This window comes from Lontra canadensis, unplaced genomic scaffold (genome assembly GCF_010015895.1).
Source record: "Lontra canadensis isolate GAN:19392208 unplaced genomic scaffold, GSC_riverotter_1.0 scaffold94, whole genome shotgun sequence".
Lineage (NCBI taxonomy): Eukaryota > Metazoa > Chordata > Mammalia > Carnivora > Mustelidae > Lontra > Lontra canadensis.
In genome coordinates, this window is record NW_022631088.1 from 5953359 (window position 1) to 5981278 (window position 27920).

General features: G+C 46.3%; 1 protein-coding gene across 1 annotated transcript in view; it reads right to left on the reverse strand.

The window, feature by feature from the left end:
• The window catches only part of IL16 (interleukin 16), a 71375-nt gene extending 51569 nt beyond the window's left edge, over nt 1–19806 (reverse strand). The window contains exon 1 of the mRNA XM_032836771.1: nt 19394–19806. Within this exon, the coding sequence (XP_032692662.1) occupies nt 19394–19705 (312 nt within the window). The 5' untranslated portion in view covers nt 19706–19806. The remainder of the gene's footprint in view (nt 1–19393) is intronic.
• Between the last annotated feature and the right edge of the window lie 8114 nt (nt 19807–27920).

Genomic DNA, 27920 nt, shown 5'->3' on the forward strand with positions numbered 1-27920 from the left:
CATGCATAAAAAATTTGTAAAAAATAATCATGCATAGGGTCGTCAAACAATTGTCAATAACTACAATGGCCTGGCATAGTACCATGCTTTCTGACAACAGCGCCATCAGCCATAGAGCATGATAAAAAAAAACAGATTTGTGATGCCAGAGGTTAGGGGTGGTAGAGGCTGGGTGTGACGGTAAAGGGGCAGTGAAAAGGGGTTTGGGGGGGATGGAGCTGCTCTGTATCTTGACTGGGGTGGTGGTTACACAGATGTACATGTGGGGTAACAGCACAGAACTACACATACATCATAACTGTGTTAGATTTCTGGTTTGAATGTCCTACATAGTTATCATAGAAGATGCCACCATTGGGGAAAACTAGGTGAAGGTGTACTACTTGTACTTTGCCACCGTATGGGAATCTACAATTATATCAAAGTAATTCAAAAAAAGTTTGCAGAAGATTAACTGGAAAATACTCACATATCTGAAAATTAAGAATCACACCTTCTAAATAACTCATTGGTCAAAGAAGAAATTATGTTGGTAATGTTAAAGCATTTGGAACTGAACAATCATGGAAATTTAGATATCAAATCTTGTGAAATACAGCTGAAGATAAAGCTATACTCATAGAAGAAGTTACCATCTTAAATGCTTATTTTAAGAGAGATAAGGCTGAAAATAATTAATGAACTAATCTTCAAAGGAAAGGGAAGAAACAATACTAGAGATAAGAACAAGATTTATGAGCCATGCAAGAGGCGGATGGACAAAATTAAAACTTGGTTCTGGGAAAATATTTTAAAATATTGGTGAAATTCCAGTAAAATTAATCGAGAGAAAACAAATAACATGAGGGGTTAGGAGGGGACATGATTACATATGTAATACAGATTAAAAAGATAAGAGAATATTATAAACAACTTTATGGAATATATTTGAACAATTAGATAAAATGAAAAAATCTGAGAAAAAAAACTTCATCAAAATCAACTCAAGAAAAAGTTAGGAAATCTTTAGAAATCTGTAAAAATTAAGAAACACCCAAGCAAGAGAATTCTAGGGCCAGATGGTTTTACTGAAGAATTCAACCAAATGTTTAAAGAATTAACATCAATTGCATACAGACTTCTCCAGAAAATAGGAAAGAATAGTTCCCAATTAATTTTCTGATATTAATATTTCTTTAGTACCAAAGCCAGAAAAAGGCAGTAAAACAAAAAGAAAAGAAAAGAAAATTACAGATCAATATTATTGTAATTGCAGAGGTAGAAATCCTTAGCAAAATACTACCAAATAAAATTCACCAGTGGATAAAGACAACTATGCCTGATAACCATGTGGGGTTATTCCAAGGATGCAGGGATAGTTTATTCAAAAATCAATTAAGGTAATCTACTGTATTAACAGGCTAACAAAGAAAAATCAGATGATCGTATCAATCGATGCAGAAAAGCATCTGATGAAATTAAGCACCTATTCATAACATACACTCTCAGAACACCAGGGCTAATGGAGAACACAAAACCCATAGCTAACCACACTCTTCATGAGGAAAACTGAATGCTTTGCCTCTGAGATTGGGTACAAGGCAAGAATACCTAATCTCAACCCTCATTCCACTTGGTACTGAAGGTTCTAGCCACTGCAATAAGGCAACAACAACAAAAATAAAAGGCATCAGAAAGGAAGAAACCAATTTGCCCTTATTTGTAGATTACATGATTGTCTACATAGAACATCCCAAGGTATCTATGAAAATAATTCATAGAACAAATAAGTGAGTTCAACAATTTTCAGGGTACAAACTAGACATAACAAAAATCAATTCTATTTCTTTCTATGAGCAATGAACACAGAGACACTAAAATTTAAATGCGTACCATTTACAATCACTCAAAAATATAGTTAGGCATAAGTATAAGGAAACATATACAGGACTTGTAAGCTGCAAACCAAAAAAACACTAATAAAGAAATCAAAGATCTCAGTGGATAGAGAGACATAACCATATTCATAGATTGGAAAACTCAGCAAAGATTAATTCTCCCCAAATTCACATATAAAGTTCATGTGATTCCTGCTAAAATCCCAGCAAGATTTTTTATAGACATAGACAAAATTACTCTAAAATTTATATGGAAATGCCAAGAGACTAGAATAGTTAAAAACAACTTTGAAAAAAGAACAGTAAAATAGGGGAAATGCACCTACCTGATTTCAGGATGAATTTTGTAGCTACAGTAACCAAAAATGTGTGGTACTGGAAGAGGGATATACATATAGAAAAGAGAACCCAGAAATAGATGTACACCAATATACCCACCTGATTTATAACAAAGGAGCATACACAACTTTTTGGAGGCAAGATGGTCCTTTTAACAAACAATTCTGTACCAAGTGAATGTTGATACGGTTGGGGAGGCAGGTGGAGAAAGAGGAAGCTTGGCCCACATCTCTCATCTCATACAAAATTAACCCAAAATGGAACTATGTGTAAACTATAGAAATTTTAGAAAATGTCAAAACTCTACTATCTTAATCACTACCTTTAAAAATAAGCATGTTCTCTTGTATGGAAGTTTCTCTGTCTTCGCTTACTTAAGTATATGTCTATGTGATGTATACTTTTAGAAAAAAAATGGAAGAAAACTTTCAGGATCTAGCACTAGGGAAAGAATTCTTAAATTGGATGCCAAAAACATAATTCATAAAAGGAAAAATTGATAAACTGGACTTCAACCAAATTAAAAACTTTTGCTCTATGAAAGTTCACATTAAGAGGATGTAAAGACAAGCTGGAGTTCTGGAGAAAATATTTGCAAGCCACATGTACAATAAAAGATGAGTACTTGGAATTTGTAAAGAATTCTTAAAAATCCACAAGAAAAATAACTCAAAAATGGGCAAAAAACATGAACAGTCTTTTCACTGAAGAGGCAAATAAGCACCTGAAAAGATGTTCAATGCCATCAGCCATGATGAAATGCAGATTAAAACCACAGTGTGATATCACTACAAACCTACCAGGATGGCTAAAATAAACAATAGTGGCATCTAATACTGTCAAGAATGCAGAGAAACTGGATCACTCATACTCTGTTTATGTGTATGTGAAATGGGATGGTCACTCTGGAAAATTGTTGGGCAATTTCTTTAAAAATAAAACGTGTAACTATTTGTACCACTCTTGTCACCAAACATTACACACCATCTGATACCATTTGTATGATGATCTTGAAATGATGAAAGCGTAGATATAGTTGCCATGGGTGAAGGTGGAAAGGGAGGTGGCTATAAAGGGGCAACATGAAGAATCCTTGAAGGAATGGAGATATTCTGTACATTGACTGCATTGATACCGATAACCCAATTGTGATACTATACTATCATTATCCAACATGTTACCCTTGAGAGTAGCTAAGATATATGGATCTCTCCGTGTTATTTTCTTACAACTTTAGGTGAATCTACAATAATCTTGAAATAAACAATTTAATTTTTAAAACTGTTTTAAAATTGCATTAACAATGCCAGAAAATAGTTAGAAAATAGAATTCTTTAAAAAGGTAACATTTAGGGGCACCTGGGTGGCTCAGTGAATTAAAGCCTCTGCTTTCAGCACAGGTCATGATCCCAGGGTCCTGGGATCGAGCCCTGCATCAGGCTTCCTGCTTGGCGGGGAGTCTGCTCCCCCCCCCGCCCCGTCTGCCTCTCTGCCTACTTGTGATCTCTGTCTGTCAAAAAAATAAAACAAAATCTTAAAAGAAAAAAAAGAAGTAACATTTACAATTGTATCAGAAAATAAAGAATGTCTAGGGACTAATCTAAGGAAAGATACAAAAGATCTTTCTGAAGAAAATTACAAAACTTACTGAAGGGCATAAAATAAGTCCTAAATAATGGAGAGATAAGTTATATTTACAAAAATGGGAGACTTAATATTGTAGAGTCATTTATAATTTTAACATAGTATGAATCAAAATTACAAGTGTTTTTTAGAACATTAAAAACAGATCCTTAAATTTTAATCAAGAATCAAAGGGTGTCAAATAGACACATACTTAAGTAAGCAAAGACAGAGAAACTTCTATACAAGAGAACATGCTTATTTTTAAATGTAGTGATTAAGATAGTAGAGTTTTGACATTAGGATAATAAAAAGACCAACAGAGCAGAATAGGGAGCCTTGAACAGCTGTATGTTCATGGGAGGAAATCTGATTTGTAAGAGAAATAACACTGTACTTTTGAGGGAGAAGATGAACACTCCAACAAAGGGGGCTGGGACAACTGGTCAACCATGTGGAACCAATGTAACATACCCCCACATTCGCAAACATCAGTTCCAGGTGGATTAAACACATAAATATAAAAGGCAAAACCGTAAGATGTTTGGAGCACAATAGAAGAAGATAGATATTATAATAAAACGTGTTTACTTTAGGAATGGATAAAAATTTGAAGCAAGATGCAAAAGAGCACAAACTATAGACATATGAGTGGTAAATTTCCCATTAAAATGAAGAACTTCATGGGGCACCTGGGTGGCTCAGTTGGTTAGGTGTCTGACTCTTGATTTTGGTTCAGGTCATGATCTCAGGGTCATGGTATCAAGCCCTGCATCAAGCTCTGTGAGTCTGCTTGAGATTCTCTGTCTCCCTGTCTCCCTCTGTCCATCCTACCTGTCACAGGGAGGGAGTAGGCTCTCAGCTTGGGATTACCTTAAACTGTGATCCAGAGCACAGTCGGGCCACTACTTTTTGAGCAGGGACCCCACAAGTGGCAGATCTGGGGAGATTCACCTTCCTCTGGGTGGGGCAGGGCTGCAGGAATCTGCTGGGTGCTAGGTTTGGAGACTCCAAACAGGGCTGTGCATCAAAAATAGAAAAGTTCAGTCACAGGCCAGGTGAGCTCAGAGTGCAGCCAGAGACCAGGGAGACAGGAGGGATTGACTGATTTTATCTGAGGGCACACTGAGGAGTGGGGCCCCGATCTCTTGCATCCTCTGGGCTGGAGATTGGGAGGCTGCCATTTTCATTCCAGTCCTCCAAAGCGGTACAGAAAGCGTTCAGGGAACAAAATCTCCAAGAGCAAACTCGAGCAGATTACTTAGCCCAGCCCCTGGCAAGGGAGATGCAGTTCCACATCAGGCAAAGACATTTGAGAATCACAGCAAAAGGCCCCTCCCCGGAAGATCAGCAAGAACATCCAGCCAGTCCAAGTTCACTGATCAATGAGAACTGCAGAACTCCACAGCTAGGGGAATACAACAACGCAGAATTCAGAGCTTTCTCCCCATGATTCTATAGTCTTTCAAAGTTAGATTTTTTTTTAATTTTATTTTTTTCTTATTCTATTTTTTAAATTTTTCCTCTTCCTATTTTAACTTTTTAAAGCTATTTTATCTTATCAATGTCTTTTTAAAAACTCTTTCTTAATTTTCATTGTTATAGTCCTATTTTATCCCTTCATTGTATCTAACGTTATTTTTTGTATACAGATAGGTTTTTCTTTCTTTAAAATTTTGGGATACAGTTTCTTCTAACAGATCAAAATATACCCTAAATCGAGCGCATGACTTTGTTCTAGTCTCCAGCCTGATCACATTTTTTCCTCTTTTGTTTTTATTTTTTTCAAACAACTTCTTATCTTATCAATTTCTTTTTTAGAATCTCTTTTAATTTTGATCTTTACAGTCATATTCCATCCCTTCATCATGTTTACCCTTATTTTTGTATATATATAAATTTTTCTTTCTTTAAAATTGGGAGGCAGTTTCTGCCTTTGGCAGTTTAACAGGCCAAAATACACCTAAAATCAAGTGTGTGGCTCTCTTCTATTCACCAGTTGTTGTTGTTTTCTCCTTTCTTCTCTCCAGCACCCCCCACCCCCCCAGTTTCAGGTCTCTTCCAATTTGGTTAGTGTATATTTTTCTGGTGTTGTTGCTACCCTTTCAGTATTTTGTTCTCTCATTCATCTCTTCTTATCTGGGCAAAATGACAAGGCAAGAAAACTCACCTCAAAAATAAGAAAAAGAGACAGTACCGACAGCTAGGGACATAATTAATATAGTCATTAGCGAGGTGTCAGAACCAGAGTTCAGAATGACAAAGAGCTAGTTGGGCTCAAAAAAAGCATGGAAGATACTACAGAGTCCCTTTCTGGAGAATAAAATAAATTAAAAAACCCCTTCTCCAGAAGGGGTTCTGGAGAAAGAAGAGAACTAAGATCTAACCAAAATGAAATTTTAAAAAAGCTATTAATGAGGTGCAATAAAGACTGAAGAACATCCTACTGAAGAATGAATGGGTCAACCAGGAAATTAAAGAACTTAAAAAATTCAGGGAAACAAATGAAAATGAAACACAACTGTTCAAATCTTTTTGGGACACAGCAAAGGCAGTCCTGGGAGGAAAGTATATAGCAATCCAAGCCTTTCTCAAGAAACAAGAAAGATCTCAAGTACACAACCTAACCCTACACCTAAAGGAGCTGGAGAAAGAACAGCAAAGAAAACCTAAACCCAGCAGGAGAAGAGAAATAATAAAGATCAGAGCAGAAATCAATGAAATAGAAACCAAAAGAACAGTAGAACAGATCAATGAAACTAGGAGCTGTTTCTCCTAGTTAATAAGAATTAATAAGATTGATAAACCCCTAGCCAGACTTACCAACCCCAAATTAATAAAAGCATGAGTGAAAGAGGAGAGATCACAACCAACACCAAAGAAATACAAAAAAATTTAAGAACATATTGTTGAGCAACTATACACCAGCAAATTTGACAATTTGGGAAAAAAGGATGGAGACATATAAACTACCAAAACTGGACCAGGAAGAAATAGAGAACCTGAACAGACCCATAAGACCCATAACCTGTAAGGAGACTGAAGCAGTCATCAAAAATCTCCCAACAAACAAGAGTCCAGGGTCAGATGGCTTCCCTCAGGAATTCTACCAAACATTTAAAGAAGAATTAATACCTATTCTCCTGAAACTGTTCCAGAAAATAGAAATGGAAGGAAAACTTCCAAACTCATTTTATGAGGTCAGCATTACCCTGATCCCAAAACCAGGCAAAGACACCATCAAAAAGGAGAATTATAGACCAATATCCTTGATGAACAAAGATGCAAAAATTCGCACCAAAATACTAGCCAATGGGATCCAACAGTACATTAAAAGGATGTGGTGTGTGTGTGTGTGTGTGTGTGTGTATGTGTGTGTGTGTGTGTGTGTGTATGAGAATTCTACTCAGTCATCCAAAAAAATGAAATCTTGCCATTTGCAACAATGTGGTTGGAACTAGAGGGTATTATGCTAAGTGAAATAAGTCAATCAGGGAAAGACAATTATCACATGATCTCCCTGATATGAGAAATTTGAGAGGCAGGGTGGGAGTGGGAGGGGGAGGGAGAGAAAAAAATGAAACAAGATGGGACCATGGAGGAAGACAAACCATAAGAGACACTTAATCTCAGGAAACAAACTGAGTGTTGCTGAAGGGGTTGGAGGGGTGGGTGGGATAGGGTGTCTGGGCGATGGACATTGGGGAGGGTGTGTGCTATGGTGAGTGCTGTGCGGTGTCTGGGCCTGACGAATCACAGACCTATACCCCTGAAGCAAATAATACATTACATGTTAATTTTTAAAAAATAGTAGAACGGATAAAGAGTGTGTTCACACAATAGAATACCACAAAGCAGTGGGAAAAAATCAATAAACTACAAAACGAAGCGGAATGAGTGAATTTCTAGAACATATTTGAGTAACAGAAGCAAGTCTACCAAGGAGCAGTCACTGTGGGGCTCCATCTATATTATCCTCAAAAATCAGTAGGACGGACGCTCCTGAAGTTCCTGGACAAGATGGCGTCCACCCACTCTCTCCCTCCCTGCTAAATACAACTGAATACCCTGGAAGTTATTCAACAGATAGCAATAAAAGAATTCTGAAAGCCAGAAAGGAGACAGCTAATGGGGAGGGAACTGAGGACTTGAAACAATACAGGGAGTTTCCCCGGCCTTCTGCTGACCTACTGTACACCCAGACTAGGTGCTGGAGAGACCCATAAACTAGCATGGCAGATAGACAAACACAAGAGACAAACAAACAAAAGTGTTCTCTCTTGCCTGCCCAAAAGGCCAGGAAAGGGGGGAGATCAGCAAGACCAGAGGAAGCCAACCAGGGCACCAGCTTGTGGCCCCAACTCCATCCAGCAATGGCGGCAGCAGAGCCCCAGGCTGACCCGGGCCCCACCGCAGAGTGAGGACGCCAGCTCGGGAGGTCCATCCGCCTGCGAGGTCTGTCCACCCCAGCAGACGGACCGGCAAGGAGCACGTGAGAAGTCCAGTAGTTCCAGAGAAATAGAGCCGACCGGAATAACACGGCAAGGGCTCCGAACACCGAAGTGTCATTACAACAGAAGTCCACAAAAATAGTCCAGAACCACATGCTAAATTTAAGTAGGTACCGCCTGCTGAAACACGAGGTTAAATCAGATCAAGGGACTGAACATACTAGTGGAAATAGCCAAGATACAATTCATGGTCACGTTCAGCATCTAGAACCAGGAACACGTAATTTGAACGACAGCAAGTGAACAGTTCATGCCAACACTGAGGCGCATCTGGTGTCGGGATCCTCTGGGGAGGATTATAAAGCAGCCTGCATAAAAATGCTTTCAGGGGTGGCGCCTTGGTGGTTCAGTCGTTAAGTGTCTGCTTTCGGCTCCGGTCATGATCCCAGAGTCCTGGGATCGAGCCCCACATCGGGCTCCCTGCTCAGCGGGGAGCCTGCTTCTCCCTCTCCCACTCTCCCTGCTTGTGTTCCCCCTCTCGCGGTCTCTCTCTGTGTCAAATAAATTAATAAATAATCTTTTGAAAGAATGCTTTAACGGTCACTTACCAACTCTCTCCAAAGGAAGGAAAAATGAGGAGATAGCCACAAAGAAGTAGAAGGGTTTTTGTTTTTTTTTTTAAGCAGCACATGGAGATTTAAAGAACTGAATATAAGAAACCCAAAGAGATCAACCCCAAGGTGCCTCACAATCCAATCCCTGAGAACTAAAGACAAAGAATAAAAGCCTTAAGAACAACCAGAGAGAAAGGACACATCTATAAAAACAAAACCAAACAAAAACCCACTAACACAAATGACGGATTTCACATCTGAAAATGGGAGGGGGCAGAAGGAAGAAGTGCAGGAAAGTTTATGTCAACTGTATAACCTCTATCCATCGACCATACCCCTCTGGGAGGAAGCGGAAATAAAGATGTTCTCAGGTGAAGGGAAAGCCAGCAGAGGCTCTGCTAGCAGATCTCCCCCTTACGGAATGGCTGGAGGAGGCTCTCCGAATACAAAGAAAATGACAACAGCTGGAAAGCTCAGAGAGGGAAGAAACGAGGCAGAGTGGGTAAAAACAGAATTAAAGCTAGTAGATCAGCTTTCCCTTCGTGAGTTTCTTTAACTATTTAACTATGCTTCATGGCTGGAGCAAAAGTATACCCCTACCTGCCGCGGGGCCCACTGGTTGCAGAGGGGACCCTGGAGAGAGTTCTGTGTAGACGAGGGGCACCAGGGGCCCCCGGGGAGTCCGTTGTCTGCACGTCACTCCCGGTAGTAGAACTCCAGCACCAACGTGGGGATATGTTCAGCCCCCTGCAATGAAAACTATCAGACCTCATAAATGAACCGAGACGGAGCTCCAAGTCATGTTCCAGGGGTCCGTGGGACGGAGAGAGGAGAGAAATGATGGAGGAGGAAGCAGAGGGAAGAGGCAGAAAGGTTGGCTCCAGACGGAAGCCCTCAGCGGACCTCCAAGTTCACGGCAAGACTGGCTTCTTAAACTTGGGGATTGGAATGCAAGTATGCAGGGTATCTTCATTTTTTTCTTTTAGAGGGTACGTACATTGTATAAATTCCTTTTTATAGTCTCGACATTTCCTAAAGTAATTTTTAAAGATCCTGAAGTCATACATTCCGACTCATCTATGTGGTGGATTCTCACGCAGCCTTTAACGTTCTTCCAGACTTGTCCTAAGCTGGGCAGAAGCACCAACAGACAGTCAGGGCTTCCTGCTGGAGCCGGTGCTGCCATTCTTTCGGGGGAACCTGACACGTGTGTGTTTCTGTGATGCATAGGTGTCGTGCGATCGGGAGGCCTGGCATGCCCCTGAAATGCAGAGGGAGGTTGTTTCCCATAGGGATGGCTGAGCTCGAGGTGCAGGAGGAGGGGAGGGTCAGAGAAAGTTTCCTACAGATGGTCCACGGATGCTGAGCCCTACAGAGAGGATGCCCAAGGTTAGGGCTCATGGAAATAAGTCTGGAAGCTAGTGCAGACAGAGGGCAGCAAGGGCAGAGGCTCAGAGACAGGAACCAGTGGGCCCTACGCAAGGAATAGGGAAAGCCCTTGGTGGACTGGAATGGACGTAAGGAGGGCCATATTGAGAAGCAGAATTGAAAACGTCGGTGGTTTACTAGTTCCTCCCAGTTTCCCCTGTGGTCGTCTTCTTTCCATCCAAACCCCTTCTCAGGGACCAAAGGGGTCCCAGTAGAACCAACGAGATTCAAAAGACCGGCTTCCAGGCCAAGAGTTCCAAATGTCCTTTGCGAATGGAAACAGGGACAAGAAGTCCCGCGGAGGCGGCAGGGGGTGGGGGGGCGGGCAGCAGGTGCCTGTGAATCACACCTGCGGCCTCCGCTCCCACTGTTGGCGCGTGGACCACCCGTCCCTCCCATCCTCCTCGCCACACACGGGGGGTGCGGCTGCTGCTCCGTGGGAGTCCTGGAGCCCCGAGCTTCCCTCCCAGGGGCCGCTCTCAGCCTCTCCAAGCTGCTTTTCTGTGGCAGGAAGAGGCAAGCGGCCAAAGGATTGGGTTTCCCCCCGGCCAAGGCAGCCTGGGCCTCAAAGCCACAGGCTGAGCGGCTCCCAGGCGGCGAACGGCAGGAACTCGGCCACTCAGGGAGGCCCCGACCACCGTCCCTCCGCCCCCGGCACAAGCCCCGACTCAGATGCTCACTCTGACCTCATCCAGCCTGAGTCACACAGCGGGAGTGCTGACTTGGCCTAACCGATATTTTGAATTTGTGAAGAAAAGCAGGACGGGCCCCACTACAGAGGCCTTTCCCATGTGGATCAAAGCATTTTGCATTCTTCTAGGAGGGCTGCCCTGAGGGAGGACCTCCCACATGTCTGCTCTCCTCTGCCACAGCCCCCCTCCCAGATGGGGCGTCCGGTGACCCCAGCCGGCGAGATGCCCAGAGCGGGGTGCCGCGGACACCCACACGGCGGCTCAGAAAGCCAAGGCAAACTCGGGCTCCGTCAGGACACTCTGCCTCAGCTGTACTCACTGATGTGACCGTTGTTTCCACAAGTATTTCTAGAGCTGTACTGGGTGCCAGTTCCCAATCCCATCCAGTTCCATGAAAGGACAGCCCACTCCAAGCTGAGCAAATGCGGTGCCTGAGGCCAGGGTGCCGATCCGGTAATATTTAGCCCGAGAGAAAGTCAGAAACCGGTGAGGTAGGAGGCATCAGACTGCGCCCAGCAGAGCTTGGGCCCCAACCCCTCCTGGTCTCCCCTTCATCTGTCCTGCCAAGGACAAGTCACACCCTTGGTGTACACACTCCTAGGCTGAACCCTGCTGGGGGCAGCGATTACAGAACTGCAGGCGGCCACACTGGACAGGGCGCTGGGCAGCACAGGAGCAGCCAGACAGAGGGCACAGTGGCCAGCCGCCCAGAGCCAGGAGACGGCCCTGTCCTGTTTCCCCTCACTCTGGTGACGAACCCTGAGCACTCCTCTGAACTTGACTATCCGCATTCTTATGAAGGGACATTTGTCCAGGTAGGAGGGAAGAATACATGTTTTAAGACACGTGTGACCTTGGTCTATAACTTTTAAATACGTAGATGTTTGGCATGTCGGGCCCCATCTGAGCTCTGGCCCCGTCCCGCCCGGGTTAGAGGCAGGTCCGCTTCCCGCAGAAGGACGGTGATGCCGGGAGAGACGCGGAAGTGTGGGAAGGAATGATGAATAATGGAAAGAATAACGGAAAAGGTAAACATGGGAACTGACGTAAATGAGCACTGGCTGGACAGAGCAATAATAAGGGCCTGTTCTTGGGATTCACGTATACAGAGAATTAAAATGCATGAGAATAATGTCAAAAAAGTGGGCAGGTGTAAATGACAGTGTGTGTTCTAAGGCCTCGGTGTTGTCTGAGAACGAATAAAAGTACTAATTTATATGAGACTCAAACACATTCAGGATTATGTTTTATATTTTAACGATTAAAAGAGTAGTGAAAAAATGTATAACAGACAAGCCAGTTGAAGGGGAAATAGAGTAGTAAAAAAATATATTAACCTAAAAGAGGGTAATGGGAGAGAGAAAACCAAGTGTAAATCAATACTTGTTATTAGAAGATAAAGATTGTAGGTGGAAGAAAATGAACCGATTATATGCTGCTTACATGAGATACTCCTTAAATACACAAACACAGGTTGATGATTAAAAAAAAAAAAAGGAGTGGAAAATAACCAAAAGACATTAAGTTAAGCTTTACTAATAGCAAATAATTTTTTTAGCAAAAATCACCACTAGACAGAAGACGGAGATTTGTCGATTATAAAGTGATAATACCCCAGGAAAATATTTTTTAATTCTAAATGTCTATGCACATAAAATATACCTTCAAAATGTATAAAGCAAAAACTGACGGCACTGAAAGGAGAAACAGATCCGCCATCATAGCTGGAGACTTACACGCATCTCCCAACAACCAACAGAAGAACGGGACCAGGAAAGGGAAGCAAATCTGGAAAATGTGGTTGTTGAACTTGATCTAAGAGACATGCATGGAACACTGCCACAAAAACAACCTGCATACTCTGTTTCAAGAAGTTTCCACGGTTAAACTTATTTACAATACGTTCTCTTCTCTGACTCTAGAATAATCAGTCTAAGCATGAGTATAGAGAGGGACACACTAGAAATTCCCCAGCTGCCTGAAAATTAAACAACCCACTTCTAAATAAACCACGGGTCACCCTAGAAATCACAATAGAACACATATACTATCTAAAATAATGAAAACATGGACTATCAGAGTTTATTGATGAAGCCACTAAATTTAGAAGGAAATTCGTAGCCGTAAATTACAAAAAAATTAAAATGCTGAAGATCAGTTATCCAGGCTGCCATCTCAAAAAGCTAGGGAAAAAAGAACAAAAGGTTGGACGTGAAGAATGGAGAGGAAAGGAATGGTAAGGGTAAGGGCAGGGGTTAATTAGACAGAACCCATGGACAGAGAAATCCAACAAAATGAGAAGCTGGTCCTTGGAGAATGGACACGCTCTGGAATGGCAGATGCCTTGAGGGGGAAAGAGAGAGAGGAGACAAAGTATCAGTATGGGGGAGAAACAGGCAGCCACTCCAGCTCCTGCAGATCTCTGAAGGTAACACGCACACCCCCATAGGAGTGCAGGGAAAGCTGGGGCCGTCAGAATCAGATGAATGGGTTGTGTCAATGTCCCAGTGCTGGTTGTGACATTTTACTATGGTTTTGCAAAACGTTACCCTTGGGAGAAACTAGGAGAGAGTACACAGCATCTCCCTGTATTCTTCTTAAAAAAAAAAAAATATTTATTTGAGAGGCTGAGAGAGAGAAAGAGAGAGATCACAGAGGCAGAGGGAGAAGCAGACTCCCCACTGAGCAGGGAGCCCAATGCAGGATTCGATCTCAGGACCCTGAGATTACGACCTGAGCCTAAACCAGAAGCTTAACTGACTGAGCCACCCAGGCATCTTTCTCCAAACTGTTCTTTACAACATCATGTGAATCTAACCATTATCTCAACAAAAATGCCAGTGAAAATGTACTTCGACTTACAAACGACTTTACGCTAATAAATTCTGAAACTTGGTTGAAAAAATTTCTTGAACAAAAATGCATGTTATCAAAATTGATACTGGAAGAAATTAAAAAAAAAACACCTGAATATTCTTGTAGCTATTAAGTAGATTTGGTGAAAATTTAAGACCTTTCCACAAAGAGATCTCCAGGCCCAGATGGGTTCACAGGTGAATTTTCCCAACCGTTCAGAAAAGTATAGCACCTGTATTAGTCAAACCATCCCAAAAGATGAAAAAGAGGAAATGTTTCCTAACTTATTTCATGAGGCCAGCATACACTCTCATGATATGAAAACCAGACAAGGGCATCACAAGAAACAAATTTTAGGTCACTCTTTCCCACATAAAAAATGGCAAGATTCACAAGCAAAACATTATCATATCAAAGCCACAGTTGCACCAAAAGGATAACAGATCTTAGCTAAGTTGAGTCCTGGGATACCAGGAGTGTAACGTTGTTTTAAGATTTTAAAAAGTCAATCAGTCCAAGTTACCACATTCATAAGAAAAAAGCAGGGAAAAAAAAAAAAACCCACCGTATGATTATCTCAATAAAAGCTGAAAAAATCGGGGCACCTGGGTGGCTCAGTGGGTTAAAGCCTCTGCCTTAGGCTCAGGTCATGATCCCAGGGTCCTGGGATCGAGCCCCGCATCGGGCTCTCTGCTCAGCGGGGAGCCTGCTTCCTCCTCTCTCTCTCCGCCTGCCTCTCTGCCTACCTGTGATCTGTCTGTCAAATAAATAAATAAATAAAAATCTTAAAAAAAAAAAGCTGAAAAAATCATTTGATAAAACTGGACAACTGATGTGGGGAAAAATAAGACTTCTTTTCTAAATACAAATACTGAGAAACTTCCTCAATCCAATAAAGGACATCTACAACAAAACCAGGGCAAGCATCATACTTATTTGCAAAATAATGAAACTTTCTCTTGAGATCAGAAGGAGACAAGGTGCTACTGGCAGCGCTGGCCAGTGAAACAGGAAGAAAAAGTATAAAAATTGGAAGGAGGAGACAGAGCTCTGATTATTCAAACATAGTGGAAACATGATTGTCTCTTGCAAAAAACAAACGTAAACACTAGAGTCAGACTTGGGAGAGCTCTATCGTGCAGACGGACGGGGGGATTCAATACTTGGAAGGTATCAGTTCTCTTCAAATAAACCTGTAGAGTCAAGGCAATCCCATAAAAATCCCAATAGCATAACCGAGTCTAGTTTGAAGAACAAAGCTAGAGGACTTACCAGATATCAAAAGAATTATAAAACTGTCATAATTAAAACTGTGTGATATTAGTGTGGAGGGAAAAAAAAAGACTAATGGATTGTAATGAGATGACAGAAAGACATAGAGAGACAAATGATAGATACGTGTGTAGACAGATGACAGATATGGTTCTTGACTTTTTTTTTTACAATACCACTCTGCAGGGAAGCCTGTGCAGGCTCATCAAAAAATCCTGCTAGGGGGAAAAAAATCATGCTGGATCACCCAGATACCTGTACAGGGAAAAAACATTTAAATATGTATTTCACAACGCATACAAAATCGACTTCATATGAATTAAAGATTCAAATGTGAAAGATAAAGCAGCACAGCTTCTAGGAGGAATGTGGGGAAATGTCTTCCTGAGTTTGCAGCAGACGATGACTTCTTTAAAAGGATCCTGTCGTCCTGCCCCCCCAGGGAGACCTGGACCAGCCAGGAGCAGTCCGGTTTGGTTTTGCAATACTTGACTTGCTTTGGGAATTATTCAACTTCTAAAACTATAAAATAAAAAAATAAAAAGATCCCGTCGTGAAATGCAAATCAGCACAATGAGGCATCAGCTCACACCTGTCGGAAGGGCTAAAATCAATAACATGGGAAACAAGTGTCGGTGAGGGCTTGGAGAGGAAGGGACCCTCGTGCACTGTGGGTGGGAGTGCACACTGGGGCAGCCTCTGCAGGAAACAGTATGGGGCTCCTTGAAAAATTAAAATTAGAGCTACCCTACGGCCCAGCAATCACACTACTGGGTATTTGCCCCCAAAATACAAAAATACTGATTCAAAGGGATACATGTACCCCAGTATGTATAGCAGCTTTATTTACAGTAACGAAGATATGGAATCAGCCCACAGGACCATCGATAGAGGAATGGATAAAGAAGATGTGGTATAGACACACAGTGGAATATTACGCAGCCATGAAAAAGAATAGAATCTTGCCATTTGCCGCAACAGGGATGGGGCTAGAGAGTATTATGCAAAGTGAAATAAATCACTCAGAGGAAGAAAAATACCATACGATTTCACTTATAAATGGAATTTAAGAAACGAATAAGCATAGGGTAAAAAGAGAGACAAACCAAGAAACAGACTCTTAACTGTAGAGAACACCCTGCTGGTCACCAGCAGGGAGGAGGGTAGAGGGTGGGGGAAACAGGTGATGGGGACCGAGGAGGGGACCTGTGGTGATCAGCATGGATGAGGTATGAGAGTGGTAAATCACTACGTCGTACACCTGAATTTAATATTACACTGTATGTGAACAACATTGGAATTAAAGTATTAAAGAATAATAATTTAAAAATGAAACTGGACTCCTGGGCGGCTCAGTCAGTTAAGCATCTGCCTTTGACTCAGGTCATGATCCCAGTGTCCTGGGATCGCGTCCCATGTCGGGCTCCCCTGCTTAGTGGGGGGTCTTTTTCTCCCTCTACCCCTGCCCCCTGCTCATGATCTCTCTCTCACACTCTCTGTCTCTCAAATAAATAAATAAAATCTTTTGAAAAAATCTCTTTCAAATAAATAAAATCTTTTAAAAAATGTGTTTCAAAAAATGAAACAAAGAGGTTCCCTTTCGTGCATCTGGAGCCAGGCTTCCGCTGGCGGACGCAGACATGTCTCCCTCCCTCCACGATCTCCCCTGTCTTCCTGCCCTCATCTGACCTGCACACCCGCCGCCGCTCTGGTCCCTCCTTGCACTCCCTGCATCCTTTCTCCACACGGGCCGAGCCTCCGGGAGGGGCGGGCAGGAGGACCCCTGTTCGACCTGAGCTCATCCTCGCCTTCCGGGATCACCGAGATTTCACAGTCACTTGGCTGGACGCATTCACCTCCAGGGAGGTGCCATCGGAGGAGCATAAACCCTGCTACTGCACAGACTCCCGGGACATGGAAGATAGCCCACAAGGCTCCTTCGAGGATATAGTTCTGTTACTCCTCCTCTGCGTGAGACCCTCCCCTAAGAAAGCAGAACAAGGAATGCCATGGCTTGGACGAGGGAACAAGGGACAGGATTCACTGGGCTCACACCTGTCCCCTTCTCCAGAGCACGAGCTCCCTGAGGGAAGGAACAGTATCCAATACGTTTCTTAATCCCCGGGGGTAGATAGATAGCTATAGCCCAGAGGTAGCAGGTGCTTAGCCAGCGTTTGGAGAAACAGAAGGCAAGGGGAGGAGGGAGACAGGAGGGAGAACAAAGAGGGAAGGGAGGAGCACAGTCTGGACGAGGCCTCAGTGCCACCCGCCCGAGCTTCCTTCCCTCTGGCCCGGCGTCCTACCCAAAGGGCATTTTGAAATACTCTTTCTATTCGGAAAAAAAGTGGGTCTGGAGTAGCCAAAGGGTCTGAGCATTTCTTCCTTTTCAAGGTCTAGGCCTGATAAACTGAGTATTTTTGTTTGTTGGGTTAGAGAGTCTAGTTATCAACGTTCTCCCACTTGACTTCACCTCCAGGGGCCTCCAAGCTCCCCCTGAAGCAGGAGCCTCACCAGCACCTTCTCGCACGACGCGGGTTCGATGCTCGCTCCGGACTCTACGCATTCCCGCCCAGCCCCGGCACATCCCGGGGCACTCATTTCCTCAGCCCTCGTCGTGCCAAGCACAGCGCCTCCAAAAAGGCTTTTTTTTTTTTTTTCCAATTTGGCTGTTCATCTAACTTCCTCTTTAATTTTCATATGAGGCGTTTCTAGAGGAGAGACTGACGTCACGGGGCCTCTTTCCAGATACTGTTTTGAAATCAGTGTAACCACGGCCCTGCTGGACACTGAGGAGTCCATCTGGGCCAACTGAGTCACGCCCGGGCACAGGGCGGGGCAGGAGCTGGGGCAGGCACTAGAGTGTCCCTCCAAAAGGGGGAGGAAGGGGGGTGTTATTCAACACTGAGGCACCCCCAGGAAGAACATCGGGACCAGCTGTCACCTTTGCCCTTATGTCCTGTCCTGGCGCTCCTGATAGGAGACCCGCCCAGACACTGAACCCTCAGTTGCTTAGAACTCTAGCCTGGATGACTCAGGATCACCTGTGCTCCTCGGAAGGAAAACAAGAGCTCGGGTTGGGTTCCAAACTGGCCAGTAGCCCTCCCAGGCTTCCTGGGCCATCCTTGCCCCCCGCGGGACTCAGCTGTGCACATTACCCGCTCCCCGCCTCCCAGCCTCGGTCCACGCCTCTCCTGTCCTATTGGGAGGGCTCAGGCCATACCAGCAGAAGTCATGTCATGGGTGACAGAGCAGCCCATGCTGAGTGAGGCTCTTGGGGAAGCTGCTTAAGTCTGGAGACCTCCAGGGCTATCCCGTCTCTGGAGCCCAACAGCCCAACCTGGGGGAATGGTCCCTGATAGTGTTTATTGTACTAAGCAATGGATTTCCTCCTCAAGGAAGCAAGTTGTGCAAAGGTCCTGGATCCCCTCCACGGGGACTGGAATGTCTTCCCGACTTTCTGTTGACAATCGTGTGCCCATGCCAGTAGGGGTGGGACAGACCCTTCCCGGCTGGCCTGTTGCTGGGTAAGCCACATGAGCTCCAAGGTTCTGGGCTGCTTGGACCCTTGAGAAATCCCACCTTGGATGGAAGGCTGAAGGCACAGTATTAGACAGAGAATCAGCCTCTATCCCCCTCTATCAGCAATTTCCATCTTGTGATAACACAACTTGAAATACGTCCTAATGGAAGAGAAGTCATTCTGAATTTTGGCCGAATTTTCATCTTTCCTTGACCCCTCACCTCCTGTTTGCTCCAGCACTCACACCCGTGTGGGGACCGGCAGGAGCACCTGTCAAATGCTCATGGTCAGCACTCAGGGAGCAAATGCACTGATCCTTTCGTCCTTGCCCCGAGTGACGTGAGGTCTGCTCCTTGACCGGGGCCCCGTAAGTCAGTGACCTGAGATGCGCGCGTATGCCAGAGAGTGTCTGCCTGAGATGAGAACATGCCAGTGTACTGACCACTGCCCAGCATTTTCCAGCAAGGACCTAGGCTCAGTTTCCCTCCCACCGACTCAGCATCTCATTGAATCTCTCAAGTGAGAAGGTTAACTGAGCCTGATTCACTACCATGCTCATTATTACCATTTCGGTGAGCCTTGCCTCAGCTTCTTCCTTGCTTCTGTTCAGAATTAGAACTCTCTGCCTTCCTGACCTCCGAGTAAAGGGGTTCAAAGACCTTCATTCGGAGCCCCCGAAACCAACCACAGACTCTTCCGACCGTGCCGGCCCTGGGCGTACCTTCATGAAGAGTAGCCTCCTGCAGCTCTTGCCTCGGCCACTCCCAGCTGCTTGGACCTGAACCGCCTCAGAGGCCAGCGCCAGATCAGGAACGCTGCTGGGCCCGGCCTCCGATGTGTCTGCCAGCTGCGCAGACGAGTGGAAAATCCCCTCCTTGCCCTGGCCCAGGGAGATCTCGAAAGGATCCGGGTATCTCTCATCGGGGCTTGAGCCATCGTCACTGGTCTTAGCATTACAGAGCATCAGGGACCGGGAGATGGACCGCAGTTTTGTAGATTTCCTGCTCCTTGCAGAACGGCCGTGCGGGTCCATCCTCAGAGAGGAGGTGAGGCTGCCCTTCTTCTTCTCCCGGTCTGTAGCCCTTGGGTGGCGGGTGGTGACTGGACTGGGCTTAGCTGCCACGTCGTGGGTCCCTGGAGGAAAGAGGAAGGAAAGAAGCCGTGTGACTCGCTACTGACAAGTGGGGTGGGACAGAGGCCTGGAGCAGAGCCACGGGAGCCGGTGCCCGTGTGGCAGGGCACGGGGGAGATCGAACTTTGGTGGCACTGGCCCGCCCACGTGGCCCACCTCATGGGGTCCGGGGGACCCAAGTGTTTACCACCCCCTCCACTCCCCGAAGCCAGAGCTTCTCTTATCCAAACCCTCACTCTGCAGACAGGGAAACTGAGGCACAGAACAGGGAAACGCAGACCCAAAGGCCCAAAGCGCCGTGGCAGAAAGCAGCCGTCAGAGTCCCGGGCTGTCTTTAGAGACAGAGGTCTGAGCTTTGTGACATCTGTGCTTCCAGCCAGTCTGCAGGGGCTCCAGTCTATGGAGCGGGTTCGGGGTGATGGGGACGAGGATATACCTGCCTGTCCCCTTGCACCACCCCTGGTGAGTCCTGTAGCATCTCCAGAGAAACCCCAGAGTCCAGGAGCCCCATCTGAGGACGGCTGCTGCCTTGTCCTCCTTTCCAGATACAGAGCCTATGACCCGGGTTGGGACATAGTGTCGGCTGGTGCCGACCCTCCAGGGCTAATGGCATCTAAGAGACGGTAGTGCGGGGGGATCACCCTCATGCAGCAGGTGCTTGGCAAACCAGTGTGCCCTTCCCAGGGCCCAAGGTCACAACTCGGCCAGAGGCTCCTTCTCCTTCATCCATTCCCGCCCCCAGCTCTCCCAGCCTGACAGAGGGAGGACTGGCCTCAGACACCTGTCAACCCCGTCCCTCGGTTCCCAGCCCACCCTGCTCTGCATCACCATGAGGCCCCTCCCTCGGCTTCAGTCTCTGCGAGGCAGGTGGCGAAGGGGTCCATCCAGAGTTCCTGACTCGGGCCCAAGCCACAAAGGAGAGCCGGTGTCAGAACAGCAGACCGTGGGGCCGCTGCGGGGGCACAGCTGGGGTTGAATAAGGAAGAGCAGAGCCTTTCCAACATTCCTAACTAGAAGCCCTTCCAGAGCCCCCGCAAGGAGAATTCCTTCTTAAAGGAAGATTGTTTTTCTCCAACCCCCATGAGGCACCCAGTGATCGTTTTCTGTATCAGCTCCTTAATGTCATCAGATTGCTCACCATCGACAGCAACCTCAGCCATGACTGCAAAAGAATGAATGAAAAAATGTGGGAAAGCCCAGTATATGTCGGCGTCGCTCTTGAGACGTTAGTACAAACTAACCAGATGTTGGGATATTGGTCCATTTCGTCCAGCCACCGTCTTCCCAGCATCTCAAGTCCCATACACTATGTCCTTCCAGCTTAAGTAAGGGAGAACCCCGTCCGCAGGTGGAGTCAGCCCTGTGCTGAGCCCCATGCCTGGCTGCAGGTGCTGAACCCTGCATGGGACACCCCCAGCCCCGAGTACAGGGGACACCCCAGCCCCGAGCAGACCGCAGCCATGGGACACCCCTGGCTGCCCACCAGACCCCCAGCTCTGGCCTACAGCTGCCCAGCGTCTCCACAGTTAGTCTGATCCTACACTCTCAGCAACGACTATTTCAAAACGTTCTCTTCTTAGAAACTGAATTTCCCTCCCTTTTGATCCTAGACAGAGAATGTCTACTCCTGCCCCGTGCAAATGCAGAAGCTTTCAGAGAGCAATCCTCCCGGCTTCCTATTATCGAATTACCACATGCCTTTGCCGTCCACACATACTGTCCACACCCTCGGTGGTGGAACACCTGCCCTCCTATTGAGGCTGCGCCCTCCCCCCACCGCCATCTGTTCTCTGGCTCCCACTCCCCCAGAGTGTTGGTGCACAGCACCAGCAAAATAATAACAAATAATAATAATTACCCGGGCTCGTGACGCACCAGGCACTGCTCTGAGTGCTTTTAGTATTTCATCCTCACAAAAATCTACAGCAGGCTCCGTTAATACCCTTGGTTCACAAAAAGGATCATCGAAGCACAGAGAGGTTAAGTCACTTTCTTGAGATCACACAGCTAGGGCTCAGTGACAGCAGGAATTAAACCAGGCAGCATGAGTCTGGAACCTGCTCTCTTCCACAGCTTCACACGGACACTGGTTCTCCCGCCTCTGGAGGGCAGGTTCCCTAATCTCTCTTCCACACCGGGTCTCCAGCAACAGGGTGGAAACATATGCAGATCGCTTCTGTTTTAAAAAAAACTGTGGGGCGCCTGGGTGGCTCAGTGGGTTAAGCCTCTGCCTTTGGCTCAGGTCATGATCTCAGGGTCCTGGGGTCGAGCCCCACATCGGGCTCTCTGCTGAACGGGGAGTCTGCTTCCCTCTCTCTCTCTGCCTGCCTCTCTGCCTACTTGTGATCTCTCTCTCTCTCTCTGTCAAATAAATAAATAAAATCTTTAAAAAAAAAAAAAACTATGTTGAGGGGTGTCTGGGTGGCTCAGTCAGCCCTTGATTTCGGCTCGGGTCATGATCTCAAGGTCCTGACACCGATCGCTGCATTGAGCTCTGCGTTGGGCGTGGTGCCTGTTTAAGATTCTCTCTCTCTCCCTCCACCCCTTCCCCCTCCCCTCAACATGCTCACATGCACGTGCTCTCTCGCTAAAAAAAAAGAAAAGCAACTATGTGTCAACTCCACATCCTCCTCTTGTTATCTCTTTCTTATCCTCTTCATCTCTTCTTTCCTCTTTGTCTTTTGTTACAGTGAGAATTCTTAACACAAGATCTATCATCGTAACACATCGTAACACTAACCCTAACCCTAACACATGCTGACAAGGGAACACTATTCCTTCTTATCTTCTTGAACAAGTGTTTTACACCCTGCACTTTCTCTCCTCAGGCTCACCTCCCTTCAAGCCATAGCCCACAGTCGGCTTCCTTCCCCTGAAACCACTGAAACTCTCATTTTATCACTTCTGCATTTTATGTGTCCCTAAGTCATGAACCCGGGTCCAGAGGACGTAGTCCACTTACCTGGAACCTGTTCTGTTTTGAGAGGATTTGTTAAAATCAGACAGGCAAGGCTCAGATCTACTGGCTGTAGAATACGTAAAGTTCAAGTTTTTAGTGTTTTCTTTTTCCCTTCTCGTTACTCAGCTTTACCCCAGCTGTCACCTTTCAAATCCAAATGCTGAATGCTCTCCTCTCTGCCATCATTCCCAAAATAGGAGTTCTTTTGATTCTGTGGGTTCAACTCCCCAGAACTGGTAACTCACAACACAAAGGTCACTATGAGTATTTACATATTTATATCCAAATTTTTGCATTTTTAAAAAATATTTTATGTATTAATTTGACAGAGAGAGACACAGTGAGAGAGGGAACACAAGCAGGGGGAGAGAGAGAGGGAGAAGCAGGCTTCCTGCAGAGCAGGGAGCCCAACGCGGAGCTCGATCCCAGGACCCCAGGATCATGACCTGAGCCAAAGGCAGATGCTTAACCAACTGAACCACCCAGATGCCCAATAAATTACTTTGCATTTTTTTCAAATTCATGAGGATTCCCCATAGCTTACCTGAGCCTCATGGAAAAGGAAGTGTGTGTGTGTGTGTGTGTGTGTGTGTGTGTGTGTGTGCATGCATGTGTGCACACGCACATGTGTTGCTCATAGCCAGCCCTGGTCCATCAGGCATTTGGAAAATTGAAAGATAATCAAAGTTGTGTGTTACGATCCTTCTGGACTTGCACTGGTATTAGATGGGGAAGATATAAATACAGAGTTGCTGAGGGCCGCTGAGTGGGGAGAACTACTTTCTATACATAGGGTATGTAGAGCTCACAGAGGTTGGGGAACAGGTAGGGAACAAGAAGAGAGAAAGCAAGGAGGACAGAGAGAAAGCAAGGAGGACAGAGAGAAAGAGTGAGAAGGATGAATTTAAAGGATGTAATATGAGCACCTAGATCCAGCCATACCTAATGCCCACTCTGCAAGTTTCTCTTTCTGCTTAAAAAAAAAAAAAAATCCTCCTGGAATAATCATTCTCTCTGATGCTACTGGCACACGTAAAGTAAAACAGTAACATCCGGGGACAAAGAGTCTTTTCGAAACTTTCATCCCACCGCAAGCCTAGGAGAGGAGCCAGTTACCTGCAGTCATATCTCTCCCCTCCAGCGCCAGTCTCTCATATAAAAGCCTCTGCATTCTTTCCCACCGAGCTCTGTTGCTGTGTGCCTGGATTCGTAGAACGCAAGTCCAATCCCCCTTCCAGTTCCTGTTCTCTCCCAGCCCACCACAGCATCCCAGCAAAGACGGGCTCCCTCGATGGGTGCTTTCCAGGACACAAACACTTGGAGACTTCAGGACCAGATGCAAGGCTGTGTGCCTCACTCAGTGGTGGAGAAGTTGGCTGCATGCGGGACTTAGGAGAGCAGACAGGTCACCTTCCTCCATGGACACTGTGCTAATCCCAGGGGACCCTTTGCAGGAGTGTCTGATGAGTACTGTCAGTTTTTTAAAATAAGCTTTTCTGGAGGGAACCGTGACTTTGCGTAGACTTGGCTCTCCCGTGGGGATGGCAGAGGCCATGAGATGGGACGCTGGTGGTGCGCTGGGGGCAGGGGGCGAACCCTTTGGTCCAGAGCAAAGATGGTTTTCAAAATGAACCTTGCTTTTATGGCAAATGTAACAAAGGGAGGGACTAATAGCAAAAGGGTTGTAGAGGAGTGGCCAGAGTTGGACTTGGGTGGGAGACTGCTTTCCCTCTAGGCCTGGCGTAGAGGGCAAGATGGAGAGAGAAGGGAGAGAGAATAATTGGAAACACAGCACCGTGGTCACATGGTTCTGCTTAGCTTTGGTAATTGTGCTCAGGACATTGGAACCAGCTCTGGCTCCTACTGGGACCAAATGTCAGCAGAGCTTGGGGGCAAGTCCGTGCCTCTCCCTGGGGTGCAGCAGCCTTCCAGCGGCCTGCAAGGCCTGGGCAGTGTGTTTTCTGGGATTTTGCTCTAGGCTCCAAGGGTGTTTGCCAAGCTCTTGTCGGTTTTTCTCTGCTGCTAGTGAGTTCTCCGCAAGACGACCTTAGGGGTCTCTTCCAGAGGCTTCCTGGGGACGCGCAGAAAAGCTTTCCAGCATGGCTACGCCCACAGAACCAGCTACTTTCACTTCCTGGCAGAAAAACCCGATGGATTTGCTTTAGCCCAGGAAACGGCTCTCCCACTCCCTGGGGGCCTTTTCCTTCCATCTGAGCTCGTCCGCCGCCCCTTCCACAGAGTGCTGGGGCTGGAGGGCTGTCTCCGAACACACACGAGGCCACCGCACCCCAAAGAGGGATGAGGACTGACGCACCGTCAAGGTCCTCAGCGGACCTCAGGACTGACCTTGGCTGTGCTGCCATCCTTATAGAAAATACAAAAGCCAAAAGAATAAAGCCAAAGTGCAAAGAAATGGCCAGTTCTTCCTTTAAAGGAGTTTGAACGACTTCTGGACTGTGCCAGGGAGCAGGGTCGGTAAGCCCGCCCGCCTGCCCGCCCTTCCCATTAGTTTCATTCAGCACTTGCTGAAAAGCATAGCGTGTCTGTTGCTCTGCTGGGCAAAGTCAACCCTGGAGGAAAGGCCACGGTGTTTCCATCTGGATGGAATACACTTAATTCACTGGAGAACTTCGAGAGGGTAAATAACCATATGGAGAAAGGCGAGCTCGATGATAAAATATGTTTCAAATTTCTGAATTCCCCGACAGTGTCTGATATCAAAGGCAATTTTTCAAGCTGGGTCACTGCAGCCCAGGGGGTGTTTTCTGTCTTGAACCGAAGAGGGACGTGGAGGCGGGATGAAGGGAGGACGTTCAGGGCCCTGCTCTTTCGGGGCCTGTGGCTGGGACTGGTTGGGCATGTGTGTCTGGACGCGGGCACGGGACCCGGCAAACGGTGAGACACCTCGGGGCTGTTTCCCAGCCGGTAGTGAGGATGGGAAACTCCTTTCCCCACCACTTGGCTAAGGTGAGATGTATGATGGATAATTCTCCGTGACAGCCCAGATCGCTGGTCAGACGTTCTTTCCGGGTGTGCCTGTGACAGCGTTTGCAGAAGACACGAGCATTTGAATGTAGACTGAGGAAAGGGTGGGTGTCACCCAGTCCATCGTCCTTGACGGTCCGCATAGAACAGAAGGCAGAGGAAGGGCAAATGTGCTCCGCTCATGCTGAGACAGACCCCGTCCTCTCCCGCCCTGGGATGTGGTTCTGGAGTCTTTGAACTCGGACTAGGGCTTACACGTTGGCTGTCCTGGTTCTCGGGGGCTGTGGGCTTGCCGTAGAGTACGCCCCGCGGTTCCCGGGGCCTCTAGCTTGCGGGCTGGCAGATCGTGGGACTTCTCCATAATTGTGTGAGCCGACCCCTCAGAACACGTGTCTTTCTCTGTGTTTCCCTCTCCTTCTCTCTCTCTATCCATCCATCCCTCCTCACCCGCTGCTTCTGTGACTCTAGGAGAAGATCCCCCATCTGGGACCACAGAATGAAGGACTCCAGGCAGCCGGCTGATGTCACAGGGACATGGAGCCCCATGGGCCGCCTCTCAGAGTAGCTGACAAGGCCGAGCCACCAGAAAGACATTTTGGAAACTGTTTCTCTGGAGGAGCCTAGAAGGCGGGTAAGTAAGATGCTGGGAGGCGCCCCTCACCTGGACGGCTGCACTCTCAGCTCTCTGGGAGGAAGGTCATCTCAGCCCTCAACAAGCAGGCATGAATGGGGTCATCAGGATGCCCTCCCCAACACCCAGGCCTCTGAGACAAAGGACAAAGTGGGGCGGCCCTTTCCCCTTCAATATACGGATTCCCTCCAACGGGGTAAAGGCTGAAGGTATAATTCCTCTTGGGAAGTATCTGGACGCATTCACGAAGGGAGCATTGACCCGTCCCTGCTCGGAAGGGACCAGCTAAGGACACTCCTTATTGAACCCAGTGCCCGGAGCTCGGCTCTGCTCATGGGAGACACTCGGGAAACGCTGCTGCCACACATGAGGCGGTCTGTCGCAGGGAGGAGGGACAGGCAGGAGCACAAAGGTCCCGGCTGCGGGCTGGGACACTGAGGTGACCATGTAGCCTCAAATGCCATGTGCAGCCCTTTTACGGCTTCACGGACGGCGCCCTGAGTGCAGACGACTGTGCTCACCCCCAAGGAAACTGAGGGAAGTACCCCCAGGAGGTACCAAGCTGAAAGGCAAAAAAATCAAAATAGTGGAAGCAACCTACATGTCCGTCAGTGAGAGATTGTGTTAAGTTGTGCGCAGTCAGCGATGAATCGTGCCGCCAATAACACGCGTGTAAGAAATCTCCGTGTGTGGGTGCGGAAAGAAGCCCGCTGTATACCACAACACTGGGAAACACTGTAAAACGGTTCTAAAGACCAGGTTTGTTTTCAGAAATGTACTCGTATTAGCAAACACCAAACTGTTAATGATTTTTCCGGAGGGTACATGAAGTGCCAGGGGATGGTCTTACAGAAAGCTTTTTCTTCCTACTTAATAATTTCTTTGCCTGATCTTTTTTTCTTATACCGTGTTTCACACTCAGAACCAGAAAAATAAAGGTTCCTGTTTTGAGGAACAAAACTGAAATTTATGGCAAATTTTTGCCCACAAGTAGTTCTGGTTAACTTTACAGCGATTTCTCTCAGGCTCTGAAATATCTGGTTGAAATTTTTATTAAGATCACCTCGGGGTGCCTGGGTGGCTCAGTGGGTTAAAGCCTCTGCCTTCGGCTCAGGTCATGATCTCAGGGTCCTGGGATCGAGCCCCGCATCGGGCTCTCTGCTCAGCGAGAAGCCTGCTTCCTCCTCTCTCTCTGCCTGCCTCTCTGCCGACTTGTAATCTCTGTCTGTCAAATAAATAAATAAATAAATAAATAATTTTTAAAAATTAAAAAAAAAGATCACCTGAGGTTTGCAGATGAACTTGGGGAGAAAGTCTTCCCACCCGAGAACATTTCTTCATTTTTAAAAAATTTTCTTTTCAACCAAATTTTATACTCTTCATTTAGGCTCTACATATCTTTAATTACATTTATTCCCCAGTGCTTCTGTTTCTACTGGGAATGGTACCATTTGTGAAATAAGTTTTCTAGTTGGGTATTGTTTGTCCATAAGTAAGTCACAAGTTTTGCATATTTAGCTCATAATTGACAACCTTGTAGA